The sequence below is a fragment of the Vidua chalybeata genome, chromosome 14, assembly GCF_026979565.1.
Source record: "Vidua chalybeata isolate OUT-0048 chromosome 14, bVidCha1 merged haplotype, whole genome shotgun sequence".
In the NCBI taxonomy this organism is placed as follows: Eukaryota; Metazoa; Chordata; class Aves; order Passeriformes; family Viduidae; genus Vidua; species Vidua chalybeata.
The window spans coordinates 14,674,540-14,696,855 of record NC_071543.1 but is presented as its reverse complement, the minus strand read 5'-3'; the positions used below and the strand labels follow the sequence as shown (position 1 = coordinate 14,696,855).

Genomic DNA, 22,316 nt, shown 5'->3' with positions numbered 1-22,316 from the left:
GGTGACAAACAGTGCCTGGCGGTGACATTGGCCAAGGGGGACAGACAGTGCCCAGGGGACAGTGGCGGGCGGTGTCCGGCAGGGACAGACAGTGCCCAGGGCACAGTGCCCGGGGTGGCGGGCGGTGTGCGGCAGGGACAGACAGTGTCCAGGGGACAGTGCCCGGGGGTGGCGGGCGGTGTCCGGCAGGGACAGACAGTGTCCGGACAGGTCACCCGCCCCCAGGTGCCACCACCGCGGCCCGCCGGGGCCGCCCCCCCGCGCAGCTTTCGGCGGGCGCGGTGTCCGGGAGCCGCGGATCCACGCGGGCTGTGGTTGGCGCGCCCGCCCGCCCCCGGCCGGCCGGCGGCGGCGCAAGCGCGGTGCGCGCATTCCATGATGGCGGCGCGGGCGGGCGGCGGGCGCTGAAGCGGCGGAGCCCGCGGGGCACACACGGTCAGTGCCGGCGGGAGCGCACGGGCACCGACGGGGGCCGCTCCCCAAGCACCCCTTCCCCGGGCTCCGCTGCTCCCCGGGGCGGCTGAGAGCGGCGGTGCCCAGCCGGGGCGCGGTGGGCAGTGCCGGGAGCGGAGCCCCGCGGAGCGGAGGGCGGGAGGCGGCGCGGAGCCGGGCGGGGGCGGCTGGAGGGACAGGCGGGACCCCGGGGACGGGAAGGGTGTTCTGAGGCGGGGGACAGCCCGGGCCACGGGGCAGCTTCGGGGTGGACGTGGCGCAAGGGGCAGGTGGGGGCAGGATCCAGGGAGATCCGATGTCCCAGGACGTGGGGTGGGATGGGGTGCCTGGGATAGGATGGGATGGGGTGGGGTGGGGTGCCCGGGGTGGGTTGGAGTGCCCGAGGCGCACGGGGTGCCCGGGGTGCGGGGCAGGCAGGGTTCACGGTGTCGGGGACGGACGGCCGGGATCAGTCCGGGTGCGCTGCCCTGTGCAGTGAGGGCATCCCCCCAGGAGACCCGGCGGGTTGGGGGACGCGGGTTCTGGGGAGCCGCTCCTGAAGGGACTCCCGCTGCTTGGGGGGGCCGGGCCGAGCGGGGGCTCCCCGCCGAGCCTGCCCGGATGGGGTTAATGCCAGCCCGCGCCGCGGGTCGCGCTTCCCCCAGCCCGTTCCCGCTCCGCTCCCCGGCGCTCAGATTCTCCGTCTCCTTTCCCTTAACTCTCCTTATCCTCCTGCTTCGTGGGGCAGGAGGGGCTGCGATGTGCAGTCGTCCCCCCCAGGTCCCCCCTGGCCGCCCCCCCGTGCTCCCTCCCCGGCAGCCGCTGCCTGCGAATGCCACGTAGCCTTGTAGTTGTTCCCCTTGGCTGCTCCGCAGCTCCGGTCCCAGACACCTCCCCCGCGTCCTCCTGGGCTCGGGGCAGGGGGAGGTCACTCCTGTCAGCCCCTGCCTGGCTGGTGACCATCTTTTGCCCTCCCCCTTCCCGCTGTGTCCCCCTCTCCGCCCTGGGGCAGCGGCAGTGGGGACCCCACTGGGGTCACTCTCTGCCCGCTCCTGTTTATGCGTCTCACAAAGGGCTGGGGATTTCAGCAGCGGGTGCTTCCCTTCGGGGACAGTCCCCAGGGATTCTTTGCCCCCAGACTCAGCAGCCCCTCTGCCACCTCCAGTGTGGAAGTGTTTTGTGTGATAATCTCTGAAAACAGGGCAATAATGCAATGATGGCAGGTGTATTTGTTCCCTTCAGCAGCTCGCCCAGCTGGTTTCTGAGTCTCGTTTCTGTTCAAAACTTGGTTGGAATGATGGAAATTTTCTGTAATTGTGATTTCAGTTTCTGTCCGTTCTGCTGCTACTTTTGTCTTCTCTCTGTCCTGTGCTAGTTAAATTTTTTCACGTTGGCAGCCCTTCCATTGGCAGCTTTCCCTGCTGCCCGTTTGGGAATATTGACACACAGATAAGTTCCCCAACAGCCCGCTGCATGTATGGCTGTGGCCTGTGATTCCTGATGTTTTCCTAATGTATTTATCTTTACAACACTCCGTTCAATAGGGGAACACTGTCTCAGTCACAGATGGAAAGACTGAGGCACCGAAATATTTATGGCCCAAGGTCGCACAGGAAGTATGTGGTGAGGCAGGGAATTGAATCTAGATTTCCTGAGCCTCAGATTAGCATTTGAACCAGGGAAGCATCCTCTCTGTATTTTAAGCCAATAAATTGACCTTGGAGTTAAGATCCAGTGTAGAAGAAAGTACTTTGTGTTTGGTTCAGTATCTGTGTAAGTAAGCACAGCCTGAGTTGCTTCCCACACTCGCATTCCTTCCCTTGGTTTATGTAATTTGTGAAAGAGGATAAGGTGGTAAAATAGGAAAGATGTTGACTTTCTCAGGGCTCAGTGTGTGATCATGGGTGTTGAAAGGCAGCCAGCTATTACACTCTCCTCTCTCTGGGCTTTTTACCTTCCTGTTTCCAAATCTTGGAAAGTTTTGGAGTGCTGTTGTTGTCTGGGAATCTTTTTGTTCTCAGCTGGGATCAAATAAATCTCATTTTCTAGAGAGCTGAAGTAATTCACTGGATCCCAGATCTCTATTTGGGATCCTTCATGGGGATAAACCCATGTGGGGATAAGCCTGTGGATAAACAGGGCTGGGACTGATGGCTCACACGGCTCCTGGAGCAAGCTCTTACAAGTTATTCACTCAGCTGTAGCTCAGGATTGTTGCAGCAAGTTTTCGGAAAACTTGGCTTCAGCTGGAATGAAGCAGCACTTTGACAATGCAGTGGAATTACTTCAGCTCCTTGTGCACAAATACCACCTTGCCCTGCTCTTCTCTTGGGACAGCTCATTTTTGGTGGTGATTTGGTCGCTCATTTTTCTTCAGTGGTTTTGAGGAATTGGATGTTAGAATGGTTTAAAACAATAACTCCTGGTGGATTCACCTTGAGAGAGAATAACTTTGTCTACACAAATCCATTTCCTGCCACAAGCCTTGATCACAAACTGCATCTCTCTTTGATGTTGCACTGACACCAAGTCTGGATAGAAATGTTCTGTATAACTCTTTTCATGACCTTTTGGTTGTCATTTTTGGAGGTTGGCATTGGCGTCCTGTTAACTGTGGGGCTTGTCCCACCCCTGCCAACAATTGTCATCTTTTATGGTTATTTTTAGGAGAGGTTTGGTGAGTCCTCAAAAAACAAATATTTCATATGGACTGTGCAGACAGGAGAAATTCCAGTATTCTGCTCCTGTTCTGCCTGGCCTTGGGTGAATTTCATGCAAATTAAAATTTATCTTTTAAGCTTGAAAGAGTAGCATTTTTATTTGGTGACTTGCTATTTCCACAATTGGGAAACTTGTCAGATTCAGAAGGAAATACGTGACTGGGAAGACATTCTTATAATATTTTTCATCAAAATCAGGAGCTGCTATGAAATATTGTAACAATTCTTTCCCTAGTTCCATATTTTCTTAATTTCCTGTCATGATTTCATTGAATCAGAGATGAATTTTAAAATTATCTCTGAAAGCAGATGAGAAAAACCTCAATATTAATAACCCTGCAACAGGCAAGAGGCTTGAGGGGAAAAAATTACATTTCTCACTTCTAATTTTGGTCTGTCTGAAAGCATCAGGTCTGAACTCTCAGTATCTAAACCTGATGTTGCTCAAGGCTCTGGCCTCAAGGCTGGGGGATGTGGAAGCAGGAACCTGTGCATTTTTTCACCTGTTTTTAGCACGTTGTCATGAAGCTTCCCAAGGTCAAGATGGTTGGTTTTCAGCTGTTATCTTTGCTGCAAGCCAGACCTTCACTGAAAAGTTTTGGATTCCTGAGTGAGGAGCACACACTGAACTCTTTATTGCATTCTTGAAGAGCTTATTGTAAAAGCAGCGATAATTTATTCTTTCAGTGGTGCTAACACAATCCTTTCTGTGTATTGACCAGCACAGACAGACCACTGGCTCCCAGCCCTTGGGCCCTTTCAATCCTAATGTAAATCTCCCCTTGTTCCCAGGATCTTGATTGATGTGGAAAATGCCTCCTTTTGCCCAGGATTCACTCTGAGGCCTGATGCTTTATATTCAATATTTTTCCAGTGTCTCATTTGAAGTTGCTCAGGAGGAACATTTGTTAGATTGTGACTTCTGAAACATCTTCAAGTGATGTCATCAGTGTGACTTGAAGACAGTATCACCTTTCTGGTGACAATGACAATGGATTGCTGTGTGGGAGCTCCTCCAGGCAGCCTGAGGAGCCACCTGGACTGAGATTTTTTTTTGGAGCATTCCAGTAAAACTGCAGAACACCCTGCACCTGCCTGGGCCTTATCTTTAGAGATTCAGCTGGAATTTCTCCATGGAAAGGGTGGCCAGGCACTGGAAGGGGCTGCCCAGGGAGGTTTGGAGTGCCCATCCCTGGAGGTGTCCAGGGAAGGACTGGAGGTGGCACTCAGTGCTCTGGGCTGGTGACAAGGTGGGGTTGGGCACAGGCTGGAATTTATGATCTTGGAGACCTTTTCCAACCTTAATAGTTCCCTGAAGAACAATATTGGGGATTGACTGATCCCTGCAAAAACTTCCTGTCTTTGGGGGCCAAAAGAAGGCTCAGTTTAGGAAGTGTTTTAGTGCTGGATGCAGCTTGAGAAAGGTGGTGATTTTTACATTATTAAATGCAACATCTGAAGTGGTTTAACGACTCCTGGAGCTGTTCATTTCCTTCTGCTGGAGCATCTTTAGTGGAGCAGTTTCTAGAATAAAGCTGTGCTGCCCTTTAACAGCAAACTGGGATTGTATTTCCAGCTTTATGTACAATTTATGTCTTTTTATGTCCCTTATCAGACAGAAAATGTGTGCATGGCAATTTAAATTTGGGTATGTTTGGAACCTGATTTTTCTGTCTTTATTGCCATGCAGAGGAGTAGAACAGGTATATAGTAGATAACTAAATAAATCCAGTTTTATCCAAAGAACTCCCCAGTGGAGTTACCACTGCCTGTCCCCTCCTGGCTCCTGCTCTTTCCATGGATCTCTTGTGTTCCCTGCAGCTTGTTTTTCTTCAGATTTCATGTTTGCCAAGGCACTAACATGAAAATGTGGGGTTTTTGCCTGCAGAAAGAAGCTTGAGGACAGCACACGTTGCTAACTCTGCAGCAGGCACTGGAACACTCGCCAGGAGGAATTCCAAGTCAGGAGAGTGACTACGGTAATTACATAGAATTTAGGATTCTCCTGGATTTTATGATTTTTATTTTCTCATTAAGTCTCTAAGTAACACTTGAAGTTGAAATGAATGTATTTGATAGACCTCTAAACTTAGGACTTTTTTTTTTTATTCTGGAAGAAAGTTCTGGACAACTTCTTATCAAATGGAAAAAATGAATTAGGGAAGGAAGAACTGATTGAGTTCTTGAGGTCAGAAGAGTTTCAGGTTCCACAGGAGCATTATTGATTTTGTAGGGTGGCAGCCTTATCTCTATTTTCACATTTCTTACTCTTTCTTCTCCCTTCACCCACTTAGCTGGAAGTTTTCTCTTGGAGAGAATTGCATAATTGGCTTTGGATAAAGAAAGTAAATTCTGCTTTTAGCCAAATGCATTTCCTGTGTAGAGAACAGCTGGGGTGGGTGACAGCATTCTGGTATTGCCTTGCTCAGATCCTTTGGTTTTAGTTGGAGATCATGGAACTGAGTTACTTTTCATGGAACTGGTCAGGTCAGGGAACTGATCTTCTGGAAAAGCACAAAGGAATCTGTCAAAACGTGGGGAGGAGTGTTGGAAAGCAAAACATCAGCAGCAGATGGATTTCATACAAGAGATAAAGAAAGAAGTGATAATCATGCTGCATTCCCTGGATCTGTACAGGTGTTCTGGGAGGAAAAGCATTTCACCAGGTCAATTCCAGGTTTATAAATTCAGATGAAGTCTTTCCATCTGCTCTTCCACGCCCTTTATTAAATAACTTCTGCATTAATATCTCTTCCATGGGAGTCAGTTACTTTCAGTTCTGCTGAGTGAGGTATTCAAGTGCCCACTGATGTCACTTGGGTTTGTCATCTCCAGTCAGGAGTGAAAGCAGTTTAATGTTTGCATGGGAGGAGTTTTATGCTCCTGAAGGACTTGCAAGATGTTCATGTTGGTTTTAAGCAGATCCTGCTTGAAAAAAAGCTTTAATCTGATCACCCAGGTGTGTATTTTTGTCCATTTCAGTGTGAGGTGTGAGAGTTATTTAGAGGAACCATTCAGATTTGGAAGATATTATGTAAACAGCCTTTTGGTGTATTGTAAATTGTCATTTTGCTTTTTAATGCCTGGATTTCTTAAAATATAAACTTGATAAAAACTTACATAAACTATCATCCTTAGGTTCTTCAAAACCGATAATTTCTACTTAGACAGTTACATAAAAATGTGATTCAATCCCCAAACTTCCAGCAGGTTCATTGATTTGCAAATAAATACCCAAAGCTCAGGTACAGAAAGGAATGATTTCAGTGTGTTGCCAGCCATCAGCTGAGCTGTGGCAGTGATTCTGTGCTGGTCCTGGCCAGACTGAGGGAAGTGTTCCTGCTCCAGCCTCATGGGGATGATCTGACACTTGCATTTCTCCCTTGCATTTTCCACGAACTAAAAAAATGCACATGGTCTGATGCCACGAGACTGCTCAGCTATGGTAATTGCAGTCATTTATTGGTGTGTTTTAGCCCTGGGTTTAAGCATAACCTGTTCTAGCCAGCCAAATTTAACCCAGTGCTCAGCTAAAGTGTTACAGCCCCAACCTCTGGTGTTGTGCAAGGAAAAGTCTTCAGCTGCTGTATCAAAATAATTCCTCCTTGCTCAGAGTTTGCTTAATCTGCTCCAATTTGAAGAAATCCTTTGCTTTTGCTGGGGTTTTCTGCTTGGTTTTGAAGTCCTGGTTTAAGAGGGTTGTTAAATGAGAGAGGCCTGTTTGTGCTGCATCCAGCACTGGTGATTTGCAGATCGGAGCTGGTGGAAAATCAGCCTTTGCTTCCTTAGAGCCTGCAGAAACCTGGGAGCAAACTCCTGTTTATTCCACCTGTGAAATCCTGATTTTCCTCCTGTTTGTTGGATTAGACAGCAGCTGACTGCTCTGAGCTGTCTCATGGCAGGGAACCTCTCCTGGAAATGTCCTGGTTGCTGTTGGTTTTCATAACCTACATGACTGCCCTCCCTGAGTCGAGTTTAAAGTAAATAAATCGGTGAAGATGCAGAATGCAAGCATTTGGGAAAGAGCTTTTGGATCACCTGTGTCTCATACCAGCTGTGTGTGTGTCTGCCATCCCATAATGCTCCCAAATTCATGGAGGTATCACCCAGCTCTGGCACTAAAAAGGGCTCAGTTTTGGTGCTTTCCTGGCTCAATCCCAGGAGGTTTCATCCAGGTTTGGACACACATGGCACAGGACAAAGCAGAGCAGCCAAGCTCAGGGTGCACTTAAATTCCCTGCTTTTCCTAATCCTCACTGAAAGATTCTAAAAAAAGCTTTCAAAATCCTTTCATATTTATTCCTTGCCATCAGCTGGGTGTTCCTGGTGGAGGGAGGGACTGGGATGAACAAGGTGCTGTGGAATGATGTGTTCCTGTTGGAGGGAACGTGTCTGCACACACAGCAGCCATTCCTTTGGGTTGCTTCCAGGCTTTCAAACAGAACTTTCCCCCTGCAATCTGGTAAATGGGCAGAACTTTTTTTATTTTCAAGGAAAAAAATTACCATAAAATGCCTTCAATTTTACCTCCCACTTCAAGACAAATGTGTCCCGTGGAGAATAGCTGTGCTCAGTTGTGCAGATCCTTCTCCTGGATTTCAGAGCCTTGGGAAAGGGTGCAGCTCCCTGTAGGAACTTGCAGTTCCCAGCTGGCAAACCTTGGCACACTTGGAAATTCTTTGTTTCATCTGCCCACCTCTGTGGTACTTCCAGGTGGGAATTCCAGCTGCCTTTTTGTTGACCATTTCAGGTCCAAGAGAGAATTCCAGGCACACACAAGGGCTTGTGCTCTGTCTTGTGCCTCTGGGGAGAAGTTTTTTGGATTTCTTTTCCATGGACTGTGGTGTCTGTTACTTCCATAGCTTCCAAGTGATTTAGAGAACCATTTGGATATAGAATTTCCACACTATATGGTTAATGTGTAAATAAACTGGTTTGCTTCAAGGCCTAAAAAAACCAGAATAATGTTTTAAATTCACAGTTTTACACTTGGAAAATCATATTTAAAACAAGCCCATTGTTAAATTGCATTTAATAAAGGTTTTTTAATCTAAGCTTGAAAGTTTTTGCTTTGTGTAGCATTAAGATGTTAAAATGAGCACATTGGCTTATTCCAGAAAGTGTCACCTTCCTAACAGGTGGAAAGAAAGACAGTTCTAGGTTTAATTCTTTTCTCTCTCTCTCTTTTTTTTTTTTTTTTTTTTTTTTTTTTGGTAACAACATTTTTGCAGCTTGAAAATTCCTAATCCCTTTATTTTTTAAGCTGAAATAAGAATGAAGCACCTTAATAGCTCAGTCCTTTGAGGTGCTCTGTTCTCTGAACATTTCTAGAAGCAGGATTGGGATTAGGACAGGAACAGAAGCTTTCAGGGACTCCTAGATTTTGACTTATGGGACTGGTCACTTAGGAAGCCGAACACAAGTGCTCAGGATTCAAATCTGCTTTTCTGGCAATAACAGAAAAGCCAGAAAAGAACTAAAACAACAAAGGAAAATACTTATCTAAAAGTCATGTCATGTTTGCATTATAGCAAGTGTTATTGCCAGCTTTACAGGCCTCCTAAATGAATAATTCTGAGAGCAGGCATGGCCTTAACGTGAGCATAATATTAAATAAGAACTCAAATCAAATTAATGCACTCTGGGCACTGACAGAGCTTTTCTGCCCAGAGCTCCCAGCTCTTCCCAGTGGAGTTCCTTTTGGGAAGAGCAGCAGGGAGTTGTGCAGCCCCTGGAAAAACGAGAGTGTAAGGCTGGAGGGTGGGCGCTGGAATCCTGAGGGATGGAGTTTCAGGCTGGAAAACAATCCTGGAGTGCTGGGGGAGGCTGCAGGGGACAATTGTTTGATGGCTTTCCTGGCACGCTCCCCCAGGAACCCGATCCAGAGGGGTGAGCTGGGATGAAAATCGATCACATCCCTCGGGTTAGAGCTCCCGTGGCCTTGCTGGGTTGGATCCGCTGGTTCTGGGTGGATTTAGGGGTTTTGGTGTCTGGGAAATGAAAGCTTCCATCCCAATCTTAGTCCTCTTCCAGGGAGGATTTTAGGAGCATTGAGGTCTCACGGTGGCCTGAGAGATGAGTGTTAATAGTAAATTAAAAATCCTCCTGTAATTTGGTCAGTGCTGAACGCAAACACTTGGAGCAGAGTGTGGGAGCCTTGTCCTGTGTGTGAGGAGATGGGCTGGAATTTTGGTGAGGTCAAATATGGGGTCTGTGACCCCATATTAAAGTGTTTTCCTGTTGTATTAAAAATCTCTCTCCAGAAAGATCTCACACAGACTTTAAATGGGAGGAACACTGCAGACAGGCATGGATCAGCTTTATTCCATTGTCCAGAGAAGAAATCAAACAGATTTCATAAACAGTGAAAAATAAGTTTATAACCCCAGAAAGAAGCTGTCCTATAAAGGCTGGATTTTCATTACAGTAAGTGCTGGATTTAAGATGAGAAAGTTCCTACTCCAAGAAGCTTTCCTGGGGTCACAGACCTCACTGGGTCAAAGCCACCCTGGATCAGGCTCTGAATAGTCAAAATATTTGAGCCCATTTTTTGGGTAAGTCGTGAGGGACATTTTCAGGTGAGCTCTCAGTATTCAGAATATTTGAGCCCATTTCTTGGGTAAATCATGGGGAACATTTTCAGACAGGCTCTCTCAATATTCAGAATATTTGAGCCCATTTCTTGGGTAAATCATGAGGAACATTTTCAGGCTGAAGGCTGTGTTGCCCTCCTGGCTGGAAGCCAAAGTTCCCACAAGATGCTGTGGCCTAATTCCCTTGGGGGCCGTTAGAAATGATTTCCAGGATTTTAATCAAAACATGGATTTAGTGGGGAACAGATGACTTATGGAGCAGGGGTGGTCCCTGCAGAGCTCAGGTTGTAACTGAGCTTCTGTTAAATCTCTCCTTGCCTTAATCTTGCTCAAAGTAAACCCAGTCCATCCAGCAGGTCTCACGTGTGGTCCTGGGGCACAAACTATTTTAGGAGTGGGATGGTACCTTCAACACCTTGTTAATGCTGTTTATTGGAAAAATTTGGGTGGGAGAGGGCAGCTTGGGTCTTATTTCCCCAGTTTTTTTCTGCTTTAGAACTGTGTGGGGTGTATCTGGGGTTTTTAGGATTTATAATTAAGGCTGGATCTTTTTGACAAGGTTATTCCTTAGCCTGAGGTTGGGGATGGCTTTGGGATGGCTCTGTGGTTGTTCTTTTTTAACAGCCTTTGGAGATGAATGATGGAAAATTGAACTGACAGAGTGGAGTGTAAAACACTCACAGCTTCAGTTTGCAGGAGATCTGAATTCTAAGGCATGGCAGTAACAAATAATATTCTTTATCAGAGAGCATGGGATTTCCCCCTGCTCAGAGAAAATACATTTACTGTACTTCTATATATTATAGAATATTTGTAATACTAATTAGTAATTCTGTCAGTATAAAAAGGTGTAAGTAAAGCTTTAACTGTTTATACAATATTGCTTTTAGTAAAGAGCAGTATTAGAGTAGTTTACTTCCTGCAATAAATGAAAATTTAGGATCGGGCTGGCAGGTTGAATAAAGCACTGAACCTGGAAATCAGGAAGTCCCTGCTGAATTTCAGGCTCTCCTTCCTGGAGACATTGTTCTTTCTAACTCAGGCATGCTGTATTAAAAAAAAAAAAAAAAAAATGAAGTCTCTATTTAAGTAATAAGCTCCTTGGAATAGGAACTTTCTCATCTTAAAGCCAGCACTTACTGTAATGAAAATCCAGCCTTTAGGACAGCTTCTCTCTGGGGTTATAAACTTTATTTTTCACTGTTTATGTAATCTGTTTGGTTTCTTCTCTCGACAATGGAATAAAGCTGATCCATGCCTGTCTGCAGTGTTCCTCCCATTTAAAGTCTGTGTGAGATCTTTCTGGAGAGAGATTTTTAATATAATATTTTAATTTGAGATTTTTAATATAACATTATTTACTATTTAATATAATTTAATACAATATTTAATATATACTAATATATTATTAAACAATTCATTTTAATATAATTTAATATAATATTATTTCATATATTACAATATATTATATTAATACAATTTTTAATATAATGCATTAATTTGAGATAACAGGAACTTTGAAACTCGCGAAATCTGTAATACTGCAACACATTTGCACAATAGATAACATGACTAAAAGATACAATCCAATGAAATTTTTTTTTTCAGTTTATTAAATTTTTCTTATTTCTTTTATATTACCATTAAGAAATGCACAACCTTTTTGTGCTGGCATGTCTGCAGTAAATACTGGCAAATTCATTGTCAGTGCCTAAAGAGAAACACGTCTGTAAATTGTAGGTTGTAAATAAGTGGTGACTGCTCCAAAAACCCTTGATAAAACAGGAGTGTTGTGTTTATCCAAGAAGATTCTTCTGGCCAGAGCATTTCTTCCAGATATTGCTGTGACAATTTTGAAGTTGTTTCTCCTGTGTCATGGAAGTGGAAGTGGCAGAGCTGCCGTGGTGCCTCATCCTGAGCGCGTTGGAAATGGCTGAAGGAAGCTCAGGAATGCTCGGAGTTCTTCCCAGGAGTTTACAAAACATTTATGGAGTCATTATGGTTGGAAAAGACCTCTAAGATCCCCAACTCCAACCATTTGTCAGTAACTGCCCCCGTGCCCTGGAATTTCTCATTGTTCCACTTGGGATCCAAACCATCGGAGACAGTTGGGTTGGAGACAAGGGCATGGGTTGGACTCGATGATCTTCAAGTCACTCCATGAATTCTGTGAATTTTAGCATTTCCAACAGTCTGGTGTGAATCCCTGATGTTTTCCAGACTTGGGGCAGGATGATCCCGTATCAGCCAGCCCTCAGGAGCTCGCAGGGAGCTGCTGAGCAGTTTTCCATGGAATGTGAGCTGGGATCAATGAGCACCGAGCGCTCCTCGGGGGCTGGCCGGGCTCCAGCGGCTGTGCCGGCTGGAATCGGGCTGGAGCAAGGGCAGGCCAGTGCTGGAGCTTTGCAAAGCTCAGCTGGAATTGGGCTGGAGCGAGGGCAGGCCAGTGCTGGAGCCTTGCAAAGCTCAGCTGGAATTGGGCTGGAGCAAGGGCAGGCCAGTGCTGGAGCCTTGCAAAGCTCAGCTGGAATTTGGGCTGGAGTGAAGGAAGGCTGATGCTGGAGCCTTGCAAAGCCCAGCTGGAATTTGGGCTGGAGTGAAGGAAGGCTGATGCTGGAGCCTTGCAGAGCTCAGCTGGAATTTGGGCTGGAGTGGAAGGAGGCTGATGCTGGAGCCTTGCAGAGCTCAGCTGGAATTTGGGCTGGAGTGGAGGGAGGCTGATGCTGGAGCCTTGCAGAGCTCAGCTGGAATTTGGGCTGGAGTGGAGGGAGGCTGATGCTGGAGCCTTGCAGAGCTCAGCTGGAATTTGGGCTGGAGTGGAGGGAGGCTGATGCTGGAGCCTTGCAGAGCTCAGGTTTTTGCTGCAGCAGGAAGTGAGGTCAGGCCCAGCGCTGTGGATGGGAATTGTTTGCTGGAAGGGCAGTCCTGGAGTTTTTCTGGTGTTTTTTAGGAGCTTTTGCAGGAGTGTCCCTAGAAAATGCTACCTTCTTTTGAATATGAGAACAGGAACATCTTACATGATATTGTTGAATTAGTCCAGAACATATCTCAGGGTCCGTTTTTATAATTTGGATTGGGTTTATTTAGTTTAAAATATGTTCTGTTGTGAAAAATTGCTGTATTTCAGATTTTTAGATGTTGAATAATCTTTGAAAAAAAAAGCTCAAGCTATTTAACTTAGAAATGTGTTTGTTACCCACTGTCACTTCTTCCAGCTTCAGGTTTGTTGCTCAGATGATTAATGCAAATTATTTTTTTTTTCTGTCTCTGTGGGCTGAATTCAGCTCAGCCCAGGTTTGGGAATGACCTTTAGCTGATGTGTAATAGAAACCACTGCAAAAAAATTAATCAGGCCAGAAGTGCCCTTGCAAAATGTAACCTTTCTAAAATTTAATCTCTGTAATTCCATACTGAGTCAAAAATCTTCAGGACAGGGTGACAAAGCTGTAGAGATTCCTCTACAAGTTCTGCTATTGATTCATATTTAATGAGTCACTAAATTCCAGTTTATTCCTATAAATTACAAAATTTGCCTGGTCTTTAATGCTTCCAGATGGGATTTTTCTTGCTTATTTTTAGTCTAGAATGTAAGATTTAGTGTATTAGCTCATCTTTAATGTCAGTGCAGCCCGTGAATTCCCAGGACTGTACTTTTTTTCCTTGGTTTCTTTTTTTTTTCCCTGACCACTTGAATAGTTCCTGGGGATGATAAATCCCTCAGTGCCAAGAACAGACCACAGCAAAAGCAGTTTGAGCTGCTCTTCCTGAGATTTGCTGGAATAAAGTGGCTTTAGGGACCAAGCAGCTCTTTGATGCAGTTCTCCCTGTGGGTGGGTCCATGAACAACCCCCTCAGCTGCATTTGCCTCTCCAACCTGACTTGGTTTGGGGGAAATCCAAGGGTTTAGAGGAAGCCTGGAACCCCCTGGCAGACTTTTAGGGATGATGTGAAACTTGGGAACTCGGGAGTGTTGGTGGAGGAGAGGCTGGGCCTGCCCTGGTCCCCTGAACCCCCTGATTCCAGGGCTCGTTCCCAGCATGGGCAGGAGGAGCAGGGGAATTCTGCCCTGCCCAGGTGAGGCCCCACCTGCAGAGCTGCCTCCAGCCCTGGGCTCCCAGCACAGGAAGGACCTGGAGCTGCTGCAGAGAGTCCAGAGGAGGCCACTGAGCTGCTCCCAGGGCTGGAGCCCCTCTGGAGCCAGGCTGGGAGAGCTGGGGGTGCTCCCCTGGAGAGGAGAAGGCTCCAGGGTGACCCCAGAGCCCCTTCCAGGGCCTGAAGGGGCTCCAGGAGAGCTGGAGAGGGACTTGGGACAAGGAGTGACAGGACACAGGGAATGGCTTCCCACTGCTGGGGGGTGGGGTTAGATGGGATATGGGGAAGGAATTCCTGGCTGTGAGGTTGGGCAGGCCCTGGCACAGGTGCCCAGAGAAGCTGTGGCTGCCCCTGGATCCCTGGAAGTGTCCAAGGCCAGCTTGGACAGGGCTTGGAGCAACCTGGGACAGTGGAAGTTGTCCCTGCCCGTGGCAGGGGTGGCACTGGATGGGCTTTAAGGTCCCTTGTAACCCAAACCATGCTGGATTCCCTGATGCCTGAGTGTGGGAGTGAGGATGGAGGCAGACCTGGGATCCTGCAGTCTCCTCTCTGCCCCTGTGCTGGTTGTCCTCCACCTTTCCCTCGGGAGCAGCCTTGCCCTGCAGGGAGAGCAGGACTGCATTCCCTGCTCCAGGCCAGCCGTGGGAGGGTGTTGGGAAATGGCTTTTCAAGATAGAGCTCTGTCTTTGTTTTGTTTTGCAGGAAATTGTGCTGAGTATGTAATAACTTTTCAGGAATTCTCTTTTTATTTACCCGAATACCACCTACTTCCTCGAGTGAAATGGAGATTTTGGGGAGGTGAATCCACGGATTTATTTCCCTGGAAAAGTTTTACCTGTTGAAATGAGGAGGGGTTGAGTCCCACATTCATTGACTGTGTTCTCTTGGAGGGCAGGGTGGTTTTGCTGCTCTTATCAGTGTTTTCAAGGAATGAAGCAGTGCTCAATACCCAAAATAACTTTTTTCCAATTTGTCAGGATGTCCCTCTTTGTCCTCAGTGTTCTGCTACTTGCAGCCACCCCAGCCCAGCTGCACAGGGAAATATCAACGTTCTGAGCCAGGTGTAACTGCCCCAAAACCTCTTGAGATGGTTTTGTTCCTGTCAATACTTCTGTTTTCCCTGACCATATGGCCACTGGTACTAAGACACAAAATTGGCTGGTTTTTGAGTTTATCATTAACAGTTTAAAACCAATTATTTCCTGATACTCCAAATATTAAATTCTTCCTCAGAGAAATGAAGATACAGCACTAAGCAAGCAGAAAGTGTGTGGAGGTGTCCACGTAAATTAAATCCTCTCTGTGTCATTAGGCAAGAGATGAAGGGTTCTAAAAACCACAGGGCTGTTGGGGCTCTGCTCTATAATTTGTCCTAAAGAGAGAATTAAATTCAACCAAGGCAGGGGAGAAGCAGAGAAACTCTGAACCTTTATTTAAAGTTGCAGAGGATGAGCAGAGAAACTCTGAACCTGTATTTGAAATTGCAGAGGATGAGCACAGAAACTCTGAACCTTTATTTAAAGTTGCAGAGGATGAGCAGAGAAACTCTGAACCTGTATTTGAAATTGCAGAGGATGAGCACAGAAACTCTGAACCTTTATTTAAAGTTGCAGGTGCCTTTGGGTCCTGTTTCAGAACACGTTTTTCTGCAGCTGCTTATTTGGGGTAGCTGAATTTCAATGCAGAAGGAGTTGCCCTCTGGTAAAGGGTTTTCCCCTTTATTTTAAGTACTAATTTCTGTTGTCTTTGAGATTTAGGAAATTAATATGCATATCTAAAATAAAGAATTTTCATTTTGCCTGTGTACAGTGAATTCCTGTAATGGCTCTTAAGGCTTAGAACCAACCTCAAAAAATGGGAGAGGTGTAGAGGAAGAAACCTTTGCCTGAATTTTACTGTTCCAGGCAGGGGTTTTTAAGTGGAGTAGTTAAAATTTGCATCTTGGCAGAGGCAATTCCAAACCTGACAAAAAGGAGATTATTTTATTCAGGAAATAAATACCATGCTCAGGCAGTTCAGTGTATTTATGAAGTGTATTTAGGCCAAACCTAATGCAGATTTGATCTTTGAGGTCCTGTCCAGCCCTTGCACCTTGCAGTGATGTTTGGCTTCTTAAAGCTGTTACTGGAGCAGCCCGGGAAAAGAATTTCCTTGTGAAAGGAGCTGGGTTTTGGGAAGTCTTGAGGAGTTTGTTGTGCTGCATTTTGTGGCTGTGTGATTGCATCTCTGATTTTGAGATGCTTTTGCAAAGGAGGAATGGGTGTTTTATCAGTGGATTCCACCAGCTCCTTTGCCTTGTCTTGATAACACAGGAAAAACCTTTGTAATCTCAGCTTTCTTAAAGATCTTTCTGTACAAAATCAGTTTAAACCAGAAGAAATTATGTTAATTATATTACATTTCTCCTACTGTTGCTAATCTGCTGGAAATGCAGTCCCACAGGTACAGAATTAATCAGTTTTTGCCTTTTTTCTTCCCCAAAAATTGCCCTTTCCTTGCTGCTTGTGGAGAACTAAAAAAAGATTTGACACTTTGAAGTAGCCTGACTCGGTTCATGCACAGATTTAGGGGGGTGTTTTGTGGTTTGCTTTTTATTTTTAAGGAATTGGACCCTCCTAACCACATTTTGCCTTCTGGTTTATGGGAGGTAATGGGAAAGGAGCAGGAAGTGTCAGCATTTCCTGTATCCTGTTATCTTGTGCTTTTTATGGATGCAGGATTAACTATACACTGAAAATTCCCTACCATTGGGAGCTTGTAGCTTGATTTGCTCTAATTACTATAATTAATTTGTATCATGTGTATTTTGACTTGCTCTAATTACAGATTATTCCCTGGAAGATCACAATTCTGCACCATTTTTCCATTCACATTTCCCCATAGTTCTCAGTCAAAAATTTTGGGACAAAGCAGGATTTTGTGTTGTCTTAAGCTTTGTTTTCACCCTGGCAGATTTTGTATTGGAGAAATGGCATGGTTTGGGTTTTTTTGGTCATCACTGAAATGTAAATTGGTATGTGCATTATTGGGGTCTGGAGTAGAAGCAATTTAGGAATTTGAAGTGCAAATTTAGGAATAAATTGCTGTAGAAATGTAAATTTCTCTACTGTGTAGTTGCTGCACTGAGGTACCAATTCCAGCACTCGTGACTGAACATTCCTGATAATTAAAGGGGAGAATTTTGGAAAAAGGACATTTATTGCTTACATGAAAGGAGTTAAAAGTGAAAAACAGGATAATATTGGACTGTTTGTGTGCACTTGGAATATTCTGAGTTGGCAGAGCCGAGTTTGTCAAACAAACAGGGAACGATTTAAGGAAGGGAGAGCTGGATCTGACCTCATCCCTGTTTTTTCTTGGAGCAGGTGGTTGAGGTGAGCAGGTGTCCATGAGTGATCCCAAGAAATGATGGCTGAGCAGCCGCCCCCCCTGGAAGCCACACCTCTGCTGAATGAAGTGCCACTTCTACCTCACATGGTCAACGGGGACAGCATCCAGCAGGCAAGTGAGCCCTGAACTGGGAGCACTGGGAGCAGCTGGGATGGTGGCTCCACAAAAACCAGGCAGCTCTGCCACTGGTCTGAGAGCTGGGGAATGATGAGGTTGTGAGCACTGACATCAGGAGTTAAACAGAAGTGCAAATGGAGAGAGGAAAAAATCATTCAGCTCCCGGCCAGAGCACAGGTGTGAAAAAAAAGGGCTTTAAAATGGAGCTGCAAACTCCAAAAAAATCAAAGGAAAAATTTGGGGGTTAATAAAGGTTTTTTTGAAGCTCTTGTGAAGTGATGAATAAAGATTAGCAAGGGATTGCAGAGGAAATCTATTACAGGAAAATGAAAGGAAAGACCTTGGCTTCCTGGTTTTAAGTGTCTTCATTAATAATTACAGTGCAGTGGTGAAACCTGAGTGTGTTTAGTTGAAACTTTAGAGCTTTATTGGACACAACCCTTCAGAAGTCCCTGGTAGGATTAAAAATACAGGTAAAAAGTGGCAGCAGAACAAATTTGAAGCTCAAGTCTGTGTAAATTGTCAGTAAATGTGAATTTAGTGTTCAGCAGAAAGAGCTGAGTGCTTTGTACTACAAATACTGGGAGCTTTTCCCATCCTTTGAGGTCTGGTAGGCCATAAATGCTGAAAGTTTACATGAGATCTCCTTTAATTTGTCATTGTTGCAGGTTAGAAGGAGAAATCTGTGTTGTTTCAGTTGTATGCTTGGAAAAATGGGCTTTTTAAAATAAAAAGTCCATCTCCCTTTCTGCCTCAGACCCTGGAGGTGGAAGTACAATGAGTATGTCTGGAAATGAGCAAAGTCTCCAAAGTATTTCTGTAGTTCTGGGAGTAGAAGGTGAAATTTCAGCCCTGCCCAGCTGGGAGGTGGCTCAGGTGGTTCAGGTTTCACGAGGAAAGGAGATCATGTAGATTTAGTTGGCCCCTGTCCCCCGAGCTGTGTGTGGGGGACATGGAGGTGACAGTCACTGACGTTTTTAGGACCTAGAGGAGACTTTGCAATCGGGTGAGATTAAAAAAAAATTAAAAAATAGAGTTGTATTGTGGAGATGCATTTGAAATTTAAATAGAATCTTTCAAAGAGAGTCTTGACTTAGAATCTTTATTAATGCAGAGGATTTTTAATTATTTCTCAGCCAGTGCTGTGGAGGACAGTGCTAATACTTAATTATTGTAGAGAGATTTGTTTCCAGAAACCAAACCTGTGTGTTTGGCCAGTGAATCCATTAGCTCCATTTCAATTAAAGCAAAAGTTGGAAGTTTTTTGGAAGGGTTTCTGGATCCAAAAAATGTGTGACTAGTGCTAAAAGCAGAGCTGTGGCTGAGCAGCTTTGGCTGTGCTGGTGCCACCAGCCCTGCAGAGGCGCTCAGGACACCGGGAGGGGTTGGCAGCTCCTGGGCTCTGCACTGCCCGTGTCTCACCTGGCTCAGATCCACCCCTCAGCCCAGCTCCAGCTTCCTGGAAGTGTTCCTTGTTGGAAGGTGCCTGGGACTGCATTTGCTTCATGAATTCCAGTGAGTCACTGCTCGGAGACATGGCCTGTGCATTCCTGGGATTCCAGGCTCCCACTGCTGAGCCCTGGGATTGCAGCACTGTCGGGATCCTTCCCTGCTTCTCCTGAGCTGCTGCTGAGAGCTGGAGTTCCTGGAAGCCTGTGCTGAAGATGTGCCACCCTCAGAGGCTCTGAATCTCTCAAACAATCCCTTTCTTGCTGAGTTTTGCCCTCAAAGATGAGCCTTTTCCTGAGGTCAATCCCTGCCTGTGGAATCCTCGATCCACAGCAAAACTTTTTCCTGTTTCTTGTGCTCTGGCAAATCCCCAGCCCATTATTGTCGGTTTTCTTTAAACAATTAACACCACTTCTCTCCCTTTACTCCAAGGAATTTATTAGCATTGAGGTCATGCATTAACTTGCATTCTGAAGTGACAAATCTGCATAAATTTCATTATTAATGCAAATTATGCCACGTTTAAAGGTATTCTCTGCCATCTCTCCTCCTGGAACCATAATAAATATTACTGAGTGCTTAAATGGCCTTTTCAGGGATTTTGGTGGCTTACTGATATCCAGAAACAAATCATCCACCCAAAGTAAATTCTCCAGTGCATGGAGCATCAATTCTCCTCTACAAGGGAAATTATGAAAAATAAAATCAAAGATTAACACACCAATATGCAGAAGGTGCAAAACCAGTGTTAAATAGCATTTATCATTTATCCTTGGAGTCTGTAGGGATGAGAGCAGTGAAACTGGTGCCTGGGGAGTTCAGGGAGCTCCAGCACAGGAAAAACTAATTCATTAATGTCATGTGTAGCTCATCTTACCAGGAATTAAATGACCAGGTGATTTCTTCAGGTCTCACCTACCTGCTACAAATGTCACTCCATGAATAGTGCAAAAACACTTTATAAAAATTGAATTGAAGAAAATTATACTGATTTTCACAGCTGCTTTAACAAATACGTTTTCTTTCCATTTTTACATCAGTGCCAGCTGTCACCAGGGTGGAATTTTAATTGTGTACCTGCAGTTCTTACCTGGCCAAACCCCCTTTTATTAAAGGATTAGCTGTGGAATATCATAGATGTTACAATAAAGTGCAGCTGCCAAAATTCCCCTGAGGCTGGGGCAGGATGAGGGGATGGTTTGGGATCCCAGCACTGCCTGAGGAGTGATCCTGGCCCAGCTCCACGTGGATTTGTGTGCAGGAGGACGTGGGGGACCTGCAGGGTGTCACTGGGGCCTGGATTCCTTCCACAGGGAAAACACACCTGGGCTCACAGGAGCTGCAGGGCAGAGGTGCTGGGAAAAGCCTGGATTGCAGTGATTGCCTCAGTAAAAGCAAGAAAATCAGTGTAAAACATGAAATTAAAAGCATGTTTCATGTATATCAAGTGAGGCACTTCATGGAGTAACCAGAGGAAAAATACAAGGATTTTATGTCAAAGTAGGAAGAAATATTTTAATTTTACCCAGCATTCTACCCATTTTCCTGTTTTACTCCAAGGTTGCCAAAGCTCTGTTGTTGTTTGTCTCTAAAGAGAGGGAGTTTTCCCTAAAACTTAAAACTTCCCTAAAATTTAAAAAGCCCCCAACCCCTCTTCTGTGCTTTGTTTCCTGCAGGTGATTCTTGTCCAGGTCAACCCAGGTGAAACATTTACAATTACAACTGAAGATGGACACATTCAGTGCATTCAAGGTAAAGGGAGGCTCAGGTCCTGAATCCAAATATTTTGGTTCTAGGGTTATTCCACTGGGTTTTTTTCTGTGATGTCAGATGTGTTTTCTGCACTGGAATAAATCAGATTTTTCAGTTTGTGTCCAAGCACAAAGGAGGCAGCACTGGGAATCTGCCAGGATTCTCATTCCCAATAAATGGGTTTGCAGTGATCCTTGACTAAGTGTCTTCCCAGGATCTTAACACATGATTTCTGTGGCATTTAATGCACAATAAATTAAAGAACTTTAACAGGCACTGGGATCTCCCTGTGCTGTGAGGTGGGGGAGTCATTGCTCCACTCTGTGCCTGCAAATTCCTTTTTACCTTCTGAGTGAGTGACAGCAAACCCTAGTCAGGGCAAAATATCTCCTGTAAGTCAAGTTGAATTTAGCAGTATTTCCATTTTTGGAGTATTTGTCACCATTTTACATGACATTATATAAAATGTGTCCATTCTGCTTTCATCAAACCCCCTACAGGAATACTTCCCTTGTGCTTAATATAAAAAATAATGGATTTAAAATTAATTTTTAAATTCCTACATCAGTTTTACCTCAATACCTGTGTTTAACTTCAGTACTACAGACTTTTAGCTGTCACAAATTAAGAGCTAAAATTATTTATCCAGATTTTTGTGCAATTAAAAAGACACCGTTGGCCAAAGCGTGGTGGCTGGGATAAAGCTAATAATCAAACAGAGAACGGGATGCAATCCCTGATGTTTCAGGCTCCAGGGTGAACTCCCACCTTTGGAAAAAGGTGTCTCCAGATGGGAAAAGCCTTGGTTGTTAAAAAGTGGCCCCTTGTCCCTGCCAGGTCCAGCACATGTCCCTATGATGTCACCAAACGGTTCCATGCCGCCGATTTTTGTGCCTCCCGGTTACGTATCTCAGGTACATTTATTTATTTATTTCTCCTTCTCCTGCTCTGTGGTTTTGGGGGAAATGTTAATTATATTATTTATTGGTAATTTTAGCTGTGAAAAAAACCTATTTTTTCCATTGAACTGACCAACTGTTTCACTTTATTGTGGGTTCTGTCCCTTCTGTTACTGAGTAATGTCTGATCCAGGTTCCAGGAATTTTTTAATCCTGCTCCCAGCAGTTAAAGACACTTTTAGTAACAAGGACAGCTCTGAACTGACTGTCTGAGCTCCATGAACAGGATCCACGTGTTTATTTTTCATCAGTCCTGTTTGCAGGGTGAAGCTGGGTCACGTGAACAGTCCCAACTGGCTGCAGGTTTTCTATTTAATACAAAAATTTATCCAAATTTTCAGTGCCCCTTTCTTTACCAGCCTTGAGCTCCTGAAATTCCAGCAAAGCAGCACTGCTGGAGCAGAGTGTGGTGGTGATGCAAACACTGATTCCAGTGATGTGTTTGGGAAATGAGCAGGGCTCTCCCAGCTTTGCTTTTCCACTCCCATGGATTTTCCACTCCTGGGTGTTGTTCAGGTCAGACCTGCATGTTGTTACCAGAGATACTCCCAGTTTGATTTATTTCTAAATTAATGTGTTTTAAAAGGAAATAATTAAAACCAAATGTGGAAACAGAACTCTTGTTGTAGTAATGTTGGAAATCAGGAGTGTTCTGAGTAGGTTTGAAACCTGTAACTGTGAGTTCTTGGCTTCTCCAGGCAGTTTCTTTTGCACACAGCTGCATTTTGGGCTTCTGCTGTTCTTCAGCTCTGCAGACCTTGAGCAAAGATTCCCCCAGACAATTTCTGATCCTCAGTGCAAACAGTGGGCAA

The 22,316-nt window shown here is 45.2% G+C and overlaps 1 protein-coding gene across 1 annotated transcript in view; it reads left to right on the top strand.

Annotated features, from left to right (window-relative positions):
- Positions 1-391: 391 nt before the first annotated feature.
- LOC128795078 (fibronectin type-III domain-containing protein 3a-like) overlaps positions 392-22,316 on the top strand; it is a 39,600-nt gene continuing 17,675 nt past the window's right edge. The window contains exons 1-5 of the mRNA XM_053955537.1: positions 392-435; positions 5,041-5,131; positions 17,203-17,338; positions 20,470-20,545; positions 21,383-21,459. Of these exons, the coding sequence (XP_053811512.1) occupies positions 17,243-17,338; positions 20,470-20,545; positions 21,383-21,459 (249 nt within the window). The 5' untranslated portion in view covers positions 392-435; positions 5,041-5,131; positions 17,203-17,242. The remainder of the gene's footprint in view (positions 436-5,040; positions 5,132-17,202; positions 17,339-20,469; positions 20,546-21,382; positions 21,460-22,316) is intronic.